The sequence below is a fragment of the Delphinus delphis genome, chromosome 1 (genome assembly GCF_949987515.2).
Source record: "Delphinus delphis chromosome 1, mDelDel1.2, whole genome shotgun sequence".
NCBI classification, from domain to species: Eukaryota; Metazoa; Chordata; class Mammalia; order Artiodactyla; family Delphinidae; genus Delphinus; species Delphinus delphis.
The window spans coordinates 107,790,161-107,806,727 of NC_082683.1; the positions used below are offsets into that span (position 1 = coordinate 107,790,161).

At 52.1% G+C, this 16,567-nt stretch overlaps 1 protein-coding gene and 1 pseudogene across 4 annotated transcripts; both read left to right on the forward strand.

Annotated features, from left to right (window-relative positions):
• Window positions 1–350: 350 nt before the first annotated feature.
• ECM1 (extracellular matrix protein 1) lies at window positions 351–6,468 on the forward strand. Of its 4 annotated transcripts, XM_060029316.1 has the most exons (10): window positions 351–537; window positions 1,792–1,854; window positions 1,935–2,036; window positions 2,142–2,219; window positions 2,314–2,394; window positions 3,761–4,083; window positions 4,352–4,726; window positions 5,241–5,461; window positions 5,631–5,718; window positions 6,146–6,468. In XM_060029316.1, the coding sequence occupies exons 1-10, from the start codon at window positions 468–470 to the stop codon at window positions 6,374–6,376; spliced, it is 1,632 nt and encodes a 543-aa protein (XP_059885299.1). In that variant the 5' UTR covers window positions 351–467; the 3' UTR covers window positions 6,377–6,468. The 4 variants fall into 4 exon arrangements, with proteins under 4 accessions (XP_059885299.1, XP_059885316.1, XP_059885307.1 ...); XM_060029333.1 differs by lacking the exon at window positions 2,314–2,394; XM_060029324.1 differs by lacking the exon at window positions 2,142–2,219.
• A 2,529-nt stretch (window positions 6,469–8,997) lies between these two features.
• On the forward strand, window positions 8,998–15,740 carry LOC132424613 (serine/threonine-protein phosphatase 6 regulatory subunit 2 pseudogene; annotated as a pseudogene).
• The last annotated feature ends 827 nt before the right edge of the window (window positions 15,741–16,567 follow it).

Consider the following 16,567-nt stretch of genomic DNA (forward strand, 5'->3'; position numbering starts at 1 on the left):
GTCGGGGAGCTCCCTGGGATAGCTGTCCTGTTCCCCTGTCTAAACTCCTCAGTGCCCTGTTTCCCCAGCCCCAATTCAGCAGGTGGTCAGATCCATTCTCCAAAGAAGGCCAAATGGAGAAATTGAGGCACAAAACAAAGTCTCAGACCTCTCTTGCTCCAGGATTCTCAGAATCAGTTTCTCTTGGGGTTGGGTTCACCATTGTTCTCAATCCTGTCAGGAGCCTTCAGGGTGTGTGGGAGGAGTGTCTGCCAGAGGAGGAGCAGCTGGGACTGAGTCATGGCCGGATGCTGAGGAGGGCGGTAGCTGTCCCCAGATAGACTATAAAGAGGAGAAGGAACCAGCCCTGAAGTTCACAACAGCAGTAACAGCAACTGGAGAAGCAGGTTTCCAGAAGCCCGGCTCTTCAAATCAGATCTGCCTGAGAGGACCTACTTGGGTGGCCGCTGACCAGTCCTTGCCCCAGGATGGGGACCACGTCCAGAGCAGCCTTGGTCTTGGCCTGTTTAGCTGTTGCTTCTGTAGCCTCTAAGGGAGGTGAGTTGGGGTCAGAGCCAGCACTTGGAAAGGGGGCCTGGCCAGCATGGGCCTGGGGCCTGGGTCCAGCCATCCCAGATGGCTCATCACCAGCAAAAGGATGCCCCATTTGGCTGCCTTTTTCTGAGCAGGCCTGTGGTGAGCCTAGGCACTGGAGCCTTTAACCAGGGAGGGGAGCAGGGGTACAGAAAGAAAGGAGTTGCTAGAGATTGCTGCCAAGAAACACATATTGGAGTCAAACGGACAACTGCGGGGATGGATGGATTCACAGAGTGAGGGGCCTGATGTATATGTGGCACCTATTAGCCAGAAGTGAGAAGAGGAGCTCCCAGGCTGCTCAAAACCAGTCTACTGACCCAGAGAGCCTTGACTGGCTCCCTACCTGGTTAGGAGAAGAGAGGGCATCATCCATCTACAGGGGACCAGGCACAGCCACTCTCTAGCTCACACACACGTTATCTGCTTGGATGCCAAACAAAACGTTACTGTGGGAAACTATTGCATGAGGGTCATAGATCTAATCTATCTGGAAGGCCCTGTCTTGTTCTTCCCAGGTCCTGGTCTTTTGTGACTGCAGATCAGCTACAGGTGATTACTTTCCCTGTGGCTTTCTCTTACATGCCTTTCTCTTTTCTAGTTGTGGCGCATAGGCTCCAGGGCACATGGGCTCTGTAGTTGTGGTGTGCAGGTTCCAGAATGCGTGGGCTCTCCATATTGCCTCAGGAGTCCTGAACCATCCCAGTTTCCCAGGTCCTAAATTGAGACCTGAACTAAGGGGGATCTGAGACTGGCTGAAGGGGAGGCACTTCAACTTCTGCGTGGGCTCCTTACCAGAAGGCCCAAAGATGTTTAAAGGGCCTGTGGTAGGCAGGAGGGTGGAGGAGATGGGCAGGTGAGGCTCCAGCCAGTTCAAGGTCTGGACTGTGGAGAGAGCCCAGAAGCTGTAAGGGAAAGACACTGACACAAGATTAAGGCCTTCCTCCCCAGCCCCATGTGTCACACTCCCTTTAGGCCTGGACTTGGGAGACCCAAGGCTTTGAGCATGGTAGAGGTGAGGCTGTCAGATTATCACACCCAATCGGCCTTGACCAGGTGTGTTTGGGGGGTGGCTTAGGGGACATGGGGCAGGAGCAGTACAGAGAGGCTTCTGGTGTCTTGGTCATCTTTTCTAAGCTCTTAACCTCTACTGCCTCCCCTTCCCATGCTCAGGGCCAGGAAAGGGAAACCACCCCTGACTCACCGTTCCTCTTCCAGGTAGCAAAGCTTCAGGGCAGAGGGAGCTGGGGCCAGTGCACCTCACCCACCCCTTTCAAGAAGGTAAGAGTTTGGGGGAGTGGCATGGGATTGGGGTTCCAGGAGGAAATGTAGGCTCTGACCATCTCCCTTCTTGCCGGTAGTTGGCTATGCTGCACCCCCTTCCCCACCTCTGACCAGAGCTCTCCCCATGGATCACCCCGACACCTCTCAGCATAGCCCTCACTTTGAAGGACAGAGTGAAGGTAAGTCTCAGTTGCACCTCTAGGTTTCTAGTCTGACTTACTTCCTGATCTTCAGAATGGGAGGGGAAGAAGGAGTGGGCTACATACATACTCCGCTTTCTGTAGTACAGCCATCTCCATCTCAGAAAGCCAACCCTGTCCAAGAGGAGCTGCCCCCTCCCCAACTCCCTGTGGAAAAGAAAGGTGAGTGCTTGCCCTTTCCCTCACCCCCACCCACTACATCTTGCTGACATCAGCCTGAGCCTTGCTCTTTTGTGTCCTCGCCCCTATCTTGCAGGGGATCCGCCTCTCCCTCAAGAGGCCGTCCCCCTACAAGAAGAGCTGTCCCCTCCCCAGGTCCCTATTGAACAGAAGGAAGGTAAGTGACTCCTTCCCCTCTTTACCCTCCTGCCTACCCGTGGCTGACAGCATGGGCTTTGGGGCTTCTGCCACTTACTAGCTGTGTAATAACCTTGGGTAAGTTACCTCTCTAAGCCTTAGTTTCTTTATTTGTAAAATTGGGGAAATAATACCTATTTTATAAAATTATAAGATTACATGACACAAAAGTAGCATTTATTTTCACTTCTCTATTGAGTTCCTTTTTTTTTTAAAGCATATATGCTATTTCTTTTTTTTTTAATTTTATTTATTGATTGATTTTTGGGCTGCGTTGGGTCTTTGTTGCAGCACGCAGGATCTCTGTTGAGGCATGCGGGATCTTTCGTTGCGGCATGCAGGTTTCTCTCTAGTTGTGGCGTGCAGGTTTTTTTCTCTTTTCTAGTTGTGGCGCATAGGCTCCAGGGCACATGGGCTCTGTAGTTGTGGTGCGCAGGTTCCAGAATGCGTGGGCTCTCTAGTTGAGGCGTGCGAGCTCAGTAGTTGTGGCATGCAGGTTTAGTTGCCCTGTGGCATGTGGGATCTTAGTTCCCTGACCAGGGATCGAACCCGCGTCCCCTGCATTGGAAGGCAGATTCTTTACCACTGGACCACCAGGAAAGTCCCTCTATTGAGTTACTTTTTTTATTTTTTTTATTTTTTATTTATTTATTTTTTTATTTGAAGTGGGCCTCTCACTGTTGTGGCCTCTCCCATTGTGGAGCACAGGCTCCGGACGTGCAGGCTCAGCGGCCATGGCTCATGGGCCCAGCCGCTCCGCGGCATGTGGGATCTTCCCGGACTGGGGCACGAACCCGTGTCCGCTGCATCGGCAGGCAGACTCTCAACCACTGCGCCACCAGGGAAGCCCTATTGAGTTACTTTTTATGAATGGGAACTGGCCTGTCTTCTAGAGATGCCCGTCCCAACATGAATGTTGTTTTACGCATCTCCTTCTACCCCAGTAGACCCATCTTTCCTTTATCAAGAGGAGATGACCTTGCAATCTAAGCAGAGAGTGAGTGAGTGACAGCTTTAGTCTGTTCATCCCCCAGCTTTAATGCTCAGACCCTGGTCGGGGTAGTGGGGTGGGGGAGCAGGTATTCTGAGCCTTGGGAAGCAGCAAAGGGAGCAGGCGTGATTCGGGGTCAGGGAGCTATAAGGGTGACACCTTTCATGACTCAGGTCTCTTCCTTTTGGTCAGTCATTCTGAAGTTAAGAGCCACGAATTCATTTGTCCCCTTTTCCTCTATATCCTCCCAACACTTTCTCCTCAACCCCAACTTCTTTCAGTCCTCCCAACTCAATCCAGCCCTTCTCTATCCCTCTGCATGTTCCCCCTTCCCACTCTGTTCTCTCCATTCTAGAAAAGCTGGCTCCCTTCATGGACCACAGCCCCCCAGAGCCTAAGTCTTCGAATCCAGCCCAGCGCTGCCAACAGGGCCGACACCAAGGTGGCTGGGGCCACCGGCTGGATGGCTTCCCCCCTGGGCGGCCTTCTCCGGACAATCTGGACCAGATCTGCCTTCCTAATCGTCAGCATGTGGTGTACGGCCCTTGGAACCTGCCACAGACTGGCTTTTCCCACCTTGTTCGTCAGGGTGAGACCCTCAATTTGCTGGAGACTGGATATTCCCGCTGCTGCCGCTGTCACAGCTACACAAACCGCTTGGACTGTGCGAAAGTCACGGTAAGGGTTGGGCTCTTGATCCTGGGGATGTCCTTTAACCCCCAGACAGTATGTGTGTGTTTCAAGGACTAGAGGCCTAGGCCTGGGTATGCAGGAACCTCAGGTCCCTTTCATTGGCCCTACCTTGGGCCTCCTCATTGTGCCAGAAGAGCAGAGGACAGCCTCTGCCTCTTTATTAGCTGCATACCCAGGGTCCTTTTTGGAGTCTGGGAGGAAAACAGGTATGTGGAGAGTGGGCTACCAGGCTGATCTACTCCTCTTGCTCTAGTGGGAGGACGCAATGACCCGGTTCTGTGAGGCCGAGTTTTCTGTTAAGACCCGACCCCATTGGTGCTGCAAACGTCAGGGGGAGGCTCGATTCTCCTGCTTCCAAGACGAAGCTCCCCGGCCACACTACCAGCTCCAGGCCTGCCCCAGCCACCAGCCTGGTATTTCTTCGGGTCCTGAGCTGCCTTTTCCCCCTGGGCTACCCACACTGGACAATATCAAGAACATCTGCCACCTAAGACGCTTCTGCTGTGTGCCACGCAACCTCCCAGCTACTGACCCCATCCAAAGGCAGCTGCAGGCTCTGACCCAGCTGGAGGGGGAGTTCCAGCACTGCTGCCAGCAGGGGAACAACCACACCTGTACATGGAAGGCCGTAAGTGGGCATCCCAGCATCCTGAGAGCCTGTCTGCCTGCCCTCCTGTCTCTGACCTCTGATCCCACCAGCCTATTTGTCATCCATGTACCTACCCCCTGTGAACATGTCTGCCCATTCATCTGCTTGTGAATGTCCGTGCATCCACTGTGTTCTTTGTCTGAGTTTGTTCATCGTGCACTTTCATCCTGCACTCCTGGCCTCGTCCACCCAATACCCTACACATGTACCTGTCTGCCATCCATCTGTCCAGCTCTGGCCTCACCTGACCCTCTCTGTCTACCGTTCCAGCACATCTCCTGTGGCCAGCTCCGAACCTCATCTGTTCTTCTACCCTTCCACCTTCCCAATCCCATACATCCACAGCTGCCTCCTTGCCCTCTGGTTCTTTGCCCTTCCCTTTTGGCACCTGGGGCTGAAAGTCCCTCATCTCATAGCCTAGGGCAGTGAGGGAAGCAGTGGGTCAGGAGGGCCAAGTGTCCAGGCTTCTGATTTTCCTTTCTCTGGCCCACAGTGGAAGGATACCCTTGATGGCTACTGTGATCAGGAAAAGGCTACAAATACCCACCACTACTCGTGTTGCCACTACCCTCCTAGCCCTGCCCGAGATGAGTGCTTTGCCCGGCAGGCTCCCTATCCCAACTATGACCGGGACATCTTGACCCTGGACCTCAGCCGAATCACCCCCAACTTCATGAGTCATCTCTGTGGAAATCAAAGGGTTTTCACCAAGCAGTGAGTCTCGCCCAGTTCTTCCCCAACTCTTTTCCCTTCTCCAAAACCTCCCTTTTGGGGCACCCTCTGGGGCACTCTTGGGAAAAGCAAAATCATGGTCTGCAAGCACCATTTTGATGCCTGGAGACACCCAAAGACCCTGACCCCTACCTGTTTCCCACCAACATAGTAAGCAGATTCCTGGGCTGATCCAGAACGTGACTGCCCGCTGCTGTGACCTGCCGTTTCCAGAGCAGGCCTGCTGTGCTGAGGAGGAGGTGAGTGTGAGGGCAGGGGGTCATAGTCTCCAGAGGAACGCAGAGGAGGGGAGAGAGAGGGCTGGAACTGCAGGATACCCCTTCTTTTAGTACCTCAAACCAGCCCACAGAAATAATGAGGACTACTGGGGAGATCTTTTTTCTTGGTTCCAGGAGTCTTCACTCCTGACCTGACCTGCTCCCCATCTCTAAGTGCCTATTATGCCTTCTCTGGGCCTCTAGCTTCTGGCATTTCTAGATGTTCACATCTGTCCATCACAAGGAGTCTAGCTGTGGAAGGCAGCCTTGTACTCTCTCTGAGCCCCAGAAGGGATCTAGGGAGAGAGCAGTAGAAACTGAGGGAAGGGGGACTTCAGACATCCAAGTAACCAGGCCTGACCTCTGACAACCTTCCTCCCCTATCATGTCTGCTTTACTCCTTCATCAGAAATCAGCCTTTATTGATGACCTGTGTGGTCCCCGACGTAACTTCTGGCGAGACTCTGCCTTCTGCTGTAAACTGAGTCCTGGGGATGAACAGATCAACTGCTTCAACACTAATTATCTGAGGAATGTGGCTTTAGTGGCTGGAGACATTAGGGGTGCCAAGGACCAGAGGGAGCAGGGCCCAACTTGGGGAACAAATATCAGCCCCACCTCTGAGCCCAAGGAAGAGTGAGTCACCGCAGACAGAGCCTTGGAGGATCAGATTGGGGGACCCCATCCCACCCTCCTGGAATACTCCTTACAGTAAACACCTCTTGGATTTGGCCTCATTGTGTCTGTTGTCTCACGCAAACACACCCTCCTAAGCCTGCCCGATTTTCTTCAGTGTCTGGCCCCTGAGGCCCACTGCCCCACCCCCACTAACTGAGCTGAAGTCTTTCCAACAGGCTTTGTCGGGACCAAAACTAAATGGTTTAACTTCAGTATTTGTCATCTTGAATTTATTCACACATTTAAAAGGAATGTCACTTTGTTAGCTGGCTATCAGGATTCAGAAGTGAAAAAGATATGATTCATGTCTTTGGTGAGCCCCCGAAATGCACAGTCCTGCCTGACACTTTTTAATCTTCACTCTGATCCGTGGAGTCCATGTGTTTATTCATTCAGTGTACATTGATTGAACCGTCGACGTGCACCGTGCTAGACTGCGGGATACACATTCGGAAACCATACAGTTCCTTCCTTCAGGTTGCTCACATTCCAGGAACCTAGCAGGTGTGATTAGTGTTGTGGTACAGGGCTGCCAGAGCGCCAGTATGCTCAGAGCACTTGATAACCGGGCCAGAGCTGGGAGTAGGGCTGGGGGCAGTAGGGGTGCACCAGGGAAGGCCTCTGCAGGGGTGAGGTCGGAGCTTCTCCAGGAGAAGTAGAAGGTACAAGAGGCAGGTACGGACCAGGCGAAGGGGCAACTCATGCAGAAGCACAAAGGCTGAAAGGACCTGACGGTGGTTGTTCCTCCCAGATGAGTCTGGAAAGATGAGCAGGAGCTCATCACGAATGACTCATCTGCCCGGCTTAAAGGGCCTCTTGGCACCTCTGCCCGCTAGGCACCGGCCCGCTAGGGCACCGGTGGTTTCAAGCAGAATATGTGTTCACATTTGCCTTCTAGTCGGCAGCCAGCCAGGCAGGAACCTGGGAGGCCAGTTCGGACAGTGTCGTGCCAATGCCTGAGGGGAGGGCGCTGTAGCACCCAGACCGGAGCTAGACCACAGGGTGGCGGGACCCTGCGGTCCTTCGAGGTTGACCACAGGAAACCGGAGCCTCCAGGCTGGAGCTGAAAGAACTGGAATGAAGGCTTAGTCCCGTGGGACCCGTCCTCTGTGATTCTGCTGCCTGGACAACTTTACAGAAAGCAGGACGTCCCCGGCCCAGCTTATGGAGGAAGAGGGTGAAACAGGGACTGCCGTCCTTCCCCAGCCGGGGACTAGATAAGCCCCAGCAGCTCTAAAACTGACACCCGCCATTCCCTCCGCTCCTCCACCGCCTTTTATTTATTTACTTACACTTTGCCCGCATAGCAGTTCTTAACCCATCAGCGTCTTAGCAGCTCCTTCGCCTGTCCGTCAGCACGAGGGCCAATGAGCGGGCGAGAGACACTCCGTGCCCCGTCCCTGCGACTGCAACCCGGCCAGCGCGGGCCTGCTCGACCCCGGCCGCGCGCTCGGGTAGCGCTCTCGTAGGGCGTCAGCTTCTATGCGCGGACGTCTGGGCCCATTCTTTTTTTTTTTCTCGGTAGGCGGGCCTCTCACTGTTGTGGCCTCTCCCGTTGCGTTGCGGAGCACAGGCTCCGGACGCGCAGGCTCAGCGGCCATGGCTCACGGGCCTAGCCGCTCCGCGGCACGTGGGATCTTTCCGGACCGGGGCACGAACCTGTGTCCCCTGCATCGGCAGGCGGACTCTCAACCACTGTGCCACCAGGGAAGCCCTGGGCCCATTCTGATCGCCTCTGGGCGTCAGAGACCGGGCTGGCAGAGGCAGGGTCGTCCGCCCTCGGTGTACTGGTCGAAACCAGCTCGCGGGGCGGAGCCCCGGCCGGTGGACGGACGGGCGGGCAGCTCCGCCGGCAGAGGCACCACTAACGGGCTCTGTCCCTCCAGGAGCTTCCCGGAGATGCATTCTTACTGCATTTGCAAAGCGCCCCGCCAAGTCTGGAGAGGGAGTCCGAGACGAGTTGGACCACAGTCCCAGCCCCGAGGAGTTGACAGTCTACCGGGGAGGAGAGGAAGGAAACCAGGAAAGCAATAGTAAGCAGCTATCATGAAAGAATATCAAGTGCTAAATAGATATAAGCATCAAGAACTGAGTTAAAAGCAGTAATTATCTGTAGGAATCGGGGTACTGTTAAATGGAGGAGGTGGCTTTCCACAGAGCCCCGAAGCATGGATAGGATTGCTGTTAGTTACCATATGGTGAACCTGTTAACACTTATGGCAGTTCGTTGTATAGAAAAACTTAAAATATATTAAATTCAATACAGTGTTGTATGTCAATTATATCTCAATAAAACTGGAGGAAAAAAATAAGTAAAATAAAATGTACTAAGTTCAGATAAAGGAGTCAGAGACCCTAACTACTTGGAGGGGCCGGGGAAAGCTTTATGGAGGGATGCAAGCTTGAGTAGGATTTTGCTGGAAGGGAAAGGGAGGATGAACAAAGCACTGGGTGTATGCAAAGTTCAGCTAAAGTAAACAGAGTGTATGTTTGTGTTAAACAGAGTGCTAAGTATTCTGGCTATAAAGAATATTAAAAAATCGTCCTCAAGGATTTTTAGCTCTATGGAGACCTGAATATCTAATGATAGATATTCTCAGGATTCTTCGGGAGCCACCTAGCCTGGCTTTCAGGTAGGTCTTCTGGAGGAGGAAATAAAGCAGGAAGTGTGGTTGGTATATTTGAAGAGCCACTAAGTAGTAAAAATACTGTGGGGGAGTAGCTAGGCATGAGGTTGGAAATTTCAGGCTTTCTGGAAGATCTTGAAGCACTATAGAAGTCACGCCAACTTGGGGATAAGCACCTATAAAGGGTTGTAAAAGAAAAGTGATGTGAACAAATTTATTTTTAAAAAAGATACATTAGATGGACAGACAAGTGGATAGGAGTAGATGAGCTGGAGAGAGGGTAGAGACCCGAACCTGTTCAGAGGTTGAAATTGTAATTCTTCAATATCAATAAAACTGAGAAACTCTGATATCCAGAACTTTGTTAATGGTAGAGAGGATGAAAAGGGAAGGGACATCTTTTAAAGACATTTAGGAGATGGGATTGACAGAAGCTGTTCGCTACAGGAGATGTCTAGGAAGACTCCCAAGTTTGAGGTTTGGGTAAGGATATGCAGGGTGAGGAGCAAGTTTTACAGGACGATGATGAGTGTTCAGTTTTGGAGTCCTCAGTAGTCAGTGTCCTTAGTGAAAAGCACCTTCAGGAGGAAGATGTCAAAAGCCAAATTCTAGGGAATTGATTGTGAATGGGAGGTGAAAAAGAGGAGGCAGCATGTGTAGCCTGCTCTTTGAATGTCCTTCTAAACACGACACTTGGAAGTCCCTTAGGTAGCACAGGTTCAGCTTGTTCAAAAATGAATTCCTCTGGATATATGGGGAGATGTGAAAAAGAAAATGTAGCAATAAGTGACCTGTAGAATCTGGGTGGTGGGCATATGGGTGTTCACTATTCAATCTGTCAACCTTTTTCTTCATTTTTGACATGAGCTTATCATCTCTACCCTCCAACTATCCCTACCCCTGTGAACCCCATCTCAATAAACAGAACCACCATCTACTCAGTTATTTAGGCAACAGACCTGGGAGTGTCATTTAATTAGTCCCTCTCCTTCTCCCTTCTATTCCAATCAGTCACCAAATCTCCTAAATATCTCTTACATCCAGCAACAATGGAGTTGCACCTTATACCAAGGTTAGGTTCTAAAGTCAGTACATAAGGCAAAAGTTACATAGTCAACATAACTTTTGGAAATCCCTTAAATCACTCATAAAATACAGCAGTCATGGGACTTCCCTGGCAGTCCAGTGGTTAAGACTTGGCACTTCCACTGCAGGGGGCACAGGTTGAATCCCTGGTTGGGGAACTAAGATTCCTCATGCCGCACCGTGGGGCCAAAAGTTAAAAAAAAAAAAAAATACAGCAGCCATGGTTTTGTGTGCACAACTCTGTAAACAAAATGTATGTGCAAGTATGTATGTATAAGCCAGTGTATAGTAATGTACAGTATATAATAGGTTATACAATATAACATTAAAGTATTTTCAACTACATACAAAAATGAGATAGCGCTCTCTCCAGCTGCAGGACACGTGGAAGCACAGAGCCTGAGGCCAACACTGCCAGGACCTCAGCGGGAGAGGAGGGTCTCTGCTCTTGTATTTCAATAAACCTGTTGATGTTAAAAAAAAAAAAAAAAAAAAAAAGTTAAATGTACACAGGGCACAAGGATGCTGCATTTCTCACCTCTTCACTGCCTCTACCCTAGTCCAAGCTTCCATCAACCCCCAGGATTATTGAAACAGCTTCCCAACTAGTCTCCTGGCTCCTTCCCCAGAGCCTGTCCAATCCATGCCCTACACTCCAGGCAGATTGACCTGCTGACTGATTTGAGCAGGTCACTTTGCTGCTTTAAAACCCCTCAATGACATCCCACTGGTCCCTTAGGACAACGTTTAAAACACCCCCATATGGCTGCCCCAGCCTTCTGCCATCTGGCCATCTGGCCTTCTGCCATCTGGCCTCTGCCCAGTCTCTGGACTTCATGTCACACACACCTCTTTCCTCTTGTTCTCTAAGCCCTGTCAGAATTGGGCTTTCTGTTCCTCAGGTTCACCATACTCTTTTGTGCTTCAGGGACTTTCCCATGCTGCTCTGTCCGCATAGAACTCTCTTACCCCCTCTGCTCAACTGGTTAAGAAACACTTCTTATCTACTCAACGAACCATCCACCTCAACCCCCCAATACTTTGTTCTTGCTAAATTTTATTATTTTAAACTTTTTAATTTATCTTTATTTTTTGGCCACGCAGCATGCGGGATCCCCGACCAGGGATCAGACTCGTGTCCCCTGCATTGGAAGCATGGAGTCTTAAATGCTGGACTGCCAGGGAAATCCCCTTGCTGAATTTTAAATTTAGAAAAAAAACATTGTGAAAAATAATCCACATATTTAAAATGCACTAAACATAAATGTATATTTCAATGGATTATTATAAAATGAAACCCCCCTGCAACAGCAACCCAGTTCAAGAAAAAGGACATTGCATTCACCCCAGAAATCCCCCATAATACTGCTTGCTGGTCATAGACTCCTTCAACCCTCCCAAAGTAACCACTGTCCTACTGTCCTGATATTTATCGTAACCACTTACTTGCTTTTTCTTTATTGTTTTACCACCTAAATATGAATCCTAAAAACAATCATTTAGGTTTTCAAAAAACCTTTATTGGGATATAATTCACATACCATACAATTCACCCAATTAAAGTACAATGCAATGGTTTTCAATATATTCCATTATTAACTTTTTAAGATTGTGGTAAAATATATAAACATGAAATTTGTCATTTTAACCATTTTTGAGTGTACAATTCAGTGCCATTAATTACATTCACAATGTTGTGCAAACATCACTACCATATAATTTCCAAAACATTTTTATCACCCCAAATAGAAACTCTGTGACCATTAAGCAATTACGCCCCATTTCCACCTCTCTGCAGCCCCTGGTAACTTTTTTTTTTAATTAATTAATTAATTTGTGGCTGCGTTGGGTCTTCATTGCTGTGCGCGGGCTTCCTCTAGTTGTGGTGAGTGGGGGCTACTCTTCATTGCACTGCACGGGCTTCTCATTGCGGTGACTTCTCTTGTTGTGGAGCATGGGCTCTAGGTGTGCAGGCTTCAGTAGTTGTGGCATGCAGGCTCAGTAGTTGTGGCGCATGGGCTTAGTTGCTCCACGGCATGTGGGATCTTCACGGACCAGGGCTCGAACCCGTGTCACCTGCATTGGCAGGCAGATTCTTTACCAGTGCACCACCAGGGAAGTCCCCCTGGTAACTTCTAATCCATTTTCTGTCTCTATGAATTTGCCTATTCTAGGAATCTCATGTACAATATTTGTAGGTACTTCTTTTTTTGGCTGCATTGGGTCTTCGTTGCTGTGCACACCCTTTCTCTAGTTGCAGCGAGCAGGGGCTACTCTTCGTTGCGGTGCACGGGCTCTAGGCGCACAGCCTTCAGTAGTTGCAGCACATGAGCTCAGTAGCTGTGGCTCGCGGGCTCTAGAACGCAGGCTCAGTAGTTGTGGCGCACGGGCTTAGTTGCACCGCGGCATGTGGGATCTTCCCAGGCCAGGGCTTGAACCCGTGTCCCCTGCATTGGCAGGCGGATTCTTAACCACTGCCCCACCAGGGAAGTCCCCCATACATCTGTTGATGGACACTTCAGTTGTTTCCATCTTTTGGCTGTTGTGAATAAGGCACAATCATTTAATTTTGCCCATTTTTTAATTTTATGAGAATGGAACAGGACAGAATATATTCTTTGTTATGTCTGGCTTTTAAAGCATGCATTCGGGGCTTCCCTGGTGGCACAGTGGTTGAGAATCGCCTGCCAAAGCAGGGGACACGGGTTCGATCCCTGGTCCGGGAAGATCCCACATGTCGCGGAGCAACTAAGCCTGAGCACCACAACTACTGAGCCTGCTCTCTAGAGCCCGCGTGCCACGACTACTGAAGCCCCTGCGCCTAGAGGCCGTGATCCGCAGCAACAGAAGCCACCGCGATGAGAAGCCACCGCACGGGCTTAGTTGCTCTGCGACCCCCCAGCCTGCCGCCAGCCGCCCCGAGAGCACGATGGTGGCGGCCCACCTGTTCCAGAAGTGTTGCCTGGTCCAGAGGATCCTGGAGGCCTGGGAAGCCAGTGACCACACACAGGCAGTGGGTGGCATGAGGCACGGGAACATGGGGCACCTCACCTGATCGCCAACACGGTGGTGCAGAACCTGGAGGGGGGCCCCATGCAGACCCAGCTCAGCGAGGTCATCCGAGGGCTCCCCTGGGACTGCCGCGGGCGCTGGGAGAGCTTTGTGGAGGAGACGCTGGTGGAGGCCAACCGCAAGAACGCGGTGGACCTGGTTAGCACCCGCCATCTTCACCCCTCAAGTGAGGAAGAGGACGTGGGGGGCATTTTCCCTAATGAGCTGGCCCTTCAGCAGACTTTCTCCGGGTACCAGGTCCAGCAGATGACAGCCACCTTCATGGACCAGTTTGGCTTCAGCAACGAGGAGTTTGCTGAGCAGGACAACAGCGTCAACGCCCCATTTGACAGGATCGTGGAGATCAACTTCAGCGTCGACAGCCCCGGTGCCGCTCTGTTTGAGGCCTGCTGCAGTGACCACATCCAGCCCTTCGACAAGGACGACGACCTCTGGGAGGACGTCCGTGTGGCCCAAGTGACCAGAGCCAGGTTCGGGGGCCCTCATGCTTCAGAGAGCTGCCAGAAGGACGGCCCGGAGCTCCGAGGCCAGGGCAGGGAGGAGAGCTCGAGAGCAGATGGGGACACGGCTCGGGCGGGCGGGCGCCCCTTGGGCTGCCGCCCAGAAGGAAGGTCCTCGTGTTAGGGTGGCTCAGAAGCAGGTGCCCCGTGGACGGTGTTTGATGAGCCGGAGAATTCCATGGCCTCGGGCCCGGCCCCGGCAGTGGCGATGGGCGTGGGTTCCAGTGTGTGGGTGGCCAGCTCCTCCAGTGCCTTGGCTCCAGAGGAGAAAGGCTGGGCCAAGTTCGCTGGCTTCCAGCCTTTCTGCTGCTCTGAGTCAGGGCCCAGGTGCAGCTCCCCAGTGGAGAGAGGTCATGGCGATGCCCAGGGTGGCCTGAACCAGGGCCCAGAGAGAACCCTTGGCCCGGCCACTCCGGGTGCCTGGAACACATGTGTTACGAGGAAGGCGCCCCTGGTGGCCTCCAGGAGCCGTGAGGACAAGCTGATGGCGGCTGTTGCCTCGGAGGCTGTTAGTGTGGGTCCTGGTCAGGAGGCCGCCCCCCGCCGCCCATGTCAGTCCCCAGGTGTGGGCGGGAGTGTTGTGGACAGACGTGGCCTGCAAGGTGTCCAGGGAAGGGCCCTGGGCCCGTGTGGCCCACAGAGTGGGCTGAGTGTGCCACCAGCACGCCTCCAGACCTGGCCTCCCTTGCACCTGTGGAAGTGACCTCTGTCCCAGTCGTGGCCGTCCTTCCCGAGGCTGCCATGGCGGCCACCACAGTACTGAGCAACACCGGCCCCTCCCTGGCCACCCTGGCAGTCTCTCCTATGCTGGCTGTGGCCGTCACCACTGCAGCCCCAGCTGGCCCAGCTGTCTCCATGGCGGCCGCCCTAGGGATGGTGACAAAGGACAGGCAGACAGACGGGCCGCTGCCTGCAGGAGCTGCCTTAAGTGGCCTCATGTGATGCTGCTGCTGCCACCCAGCTTTGGCGCCCCAGCCAAGAAAACTACCTGGTGACGCATTTCGTGTTTTTAAATTAAATTTAATTTAATTTAAAAATAAATGCTGCATTGGTAAAGCTGGCAGTTGGAACCAGTCGGACAGCCCAGCCTGCATTTCTCCTGCCTGACTCCGGGTGGCCCTCGAGGGTCCAGCCCCACGCACAGCAATAAGACCTCAGACAGGGGCTCTGCCTGCGGGGGCCGTGACTCCAGACGCCGCAAGGACCGAGGTCTGGGCTGGGCGCCACAGGCTCTGAGCCTGTTTTTATCCATTATTTAACAAACGCAGATAGAGCCACATGTTTGCACTTTTTATCCAGCGCAGGAGAGGGTCTCCGAGGCTCTGGGGACAAGTGTGGGTCTGGAGCTGGGTTGGCCAGACAGGGTTTTAGCTGCCTGGTGGCCCTGGGAGCTGGCCTTGAGCCAGGCTGCAAACTTGACTGACTTAAAAATAAAACGAGCCCCCCGCAGCTTGGCAGGGTGTCCCAGGCTTCCCGCCGCAGTGGGCAGTGGGGCGCCTGGCAGGAGCTGGCCACGGGCTGCAGGACGGGGTGCGGAGGGCCCAGCAGTGCCCAGGGGTGGGGGGCTAACCCTGCAACTGCTGTGGAGGGTGGGGACGAGCTGTCCTGGGGGTGTGCAGAGTTATCTCATGTTACTCTTCTGATAATCTGACAGGGCACCCAGATCCCACAACTCCCAATAAAAGTTGTTATTCTCACCGAAAAAGATATTAATTAAAAAAAAAAAAAAAGAACAGCATGGTGTATATCCAGAAGAGAATAGCCAAACTCTTACAGCTCAGTACTAAGAAAATAAACAATCCAATAAAACTATGGGCAAAAGATTTGAATAGACATTTCGCATAGGAAGATACAAAAATTGTTAATAAGCATATGACAAGATGCTCAATATCATTCGTGATTAGGGACATGCAAATCAGAACCACAGTGAGGTACCATTTCACACCCACTAAAATGGCTATAATCAAAAAGAGACTTCCCTGGTGGTGCAGTGGTTAAGAATCTGCCTGCAGGGGCTTCCCTGGTGGCGCAGTGGTTGAGAGTCCGCCTGCCAATGCGGGGGACATGGGTTCGTGCCCCGGTCCGGGAGGATCCCACATGCTGCGGAGCAGCTGGGCCTGTGAGCCATGGCTGCTGAGCCTGCGCGTCTGGAGCCTGTGCTTTGCAACGGGAGAGGCCACAACAGTGAGAGGCCCGCGTACCGCAAAAAAAAAAAAAAAAGAATCTGCCTGCCATTGCAGGGGACACTGGTTCGATCCCTGGTCCAGGAATATCCCACATGCCACGGAGCAACTAAGCCCGTGTGCCACAACTACTGAGCCTGCACTCTAGAGCCCGCAAGCCACAACTACTGAAGCCCTTGTGCCTAGAGCCCGTGCTCTGCAACAAGAGAAGCCACCGCAATGAGAAGCCCTTGCGCCGCAACGAAGAGTAACCCCTGCTCGCTGCACCTAGAGAAAGCCGACACGCAGCAACGAAGGCCCAACACAGCCATAAATAAATAAATAATAAATAAATAAATTCATTAAAAAAAAAAAAGACAGAAGGACTTCCCTGGTGGTCCAGTGGTTAAGACTCCGCGCTTCCACTGCAGGGGGCGGGGTTTGATCCCTGGTAGGGGAACTAAGATCCCTCGTGCCGGCGCGTCGGCCAAAGAAAACAAATACCAAAACAAAAGACAGATAAAAACAAATGTTGGCAAGGTTGTGGTAAAACAGGAAGCCTTAGACATTCCTGATGGGAATAAAAAATGGTACAGTCACTTCAGAAAACTGGAAGTTTCTCAAAAGGTTGAAATATATTTACCATATGACCCAGCAATTCCACTCTTTGGTGTCTTCCCAAGAGCTATGAAAACATATATATCCA

Bases quoted from the DNA above. Each gene is read 5' to 3' on its own strand.
- ECM1 (XM_060029316.1), top strand. From the start codon at position 468: ATGGGGACCACGTCCAGAGCAGCCTTGGTCTTGGCCTGTTTAGCTGTT. The intron at 2,037-2,141 runs GTAAGTCTCAGT...CGCTTTCTGTAG, and splicing joins CTTTGAAGGACAGAGTGAAG to TACAGCCATCTCCATCTCAG. The intron at 4,727-5,240 runs GTAAGTGGGCAT...TCTGGCCCACAG, and splicing joins ACACCTGTACATGGAAGGCC to TGGAAGGATACCCTTGATGG.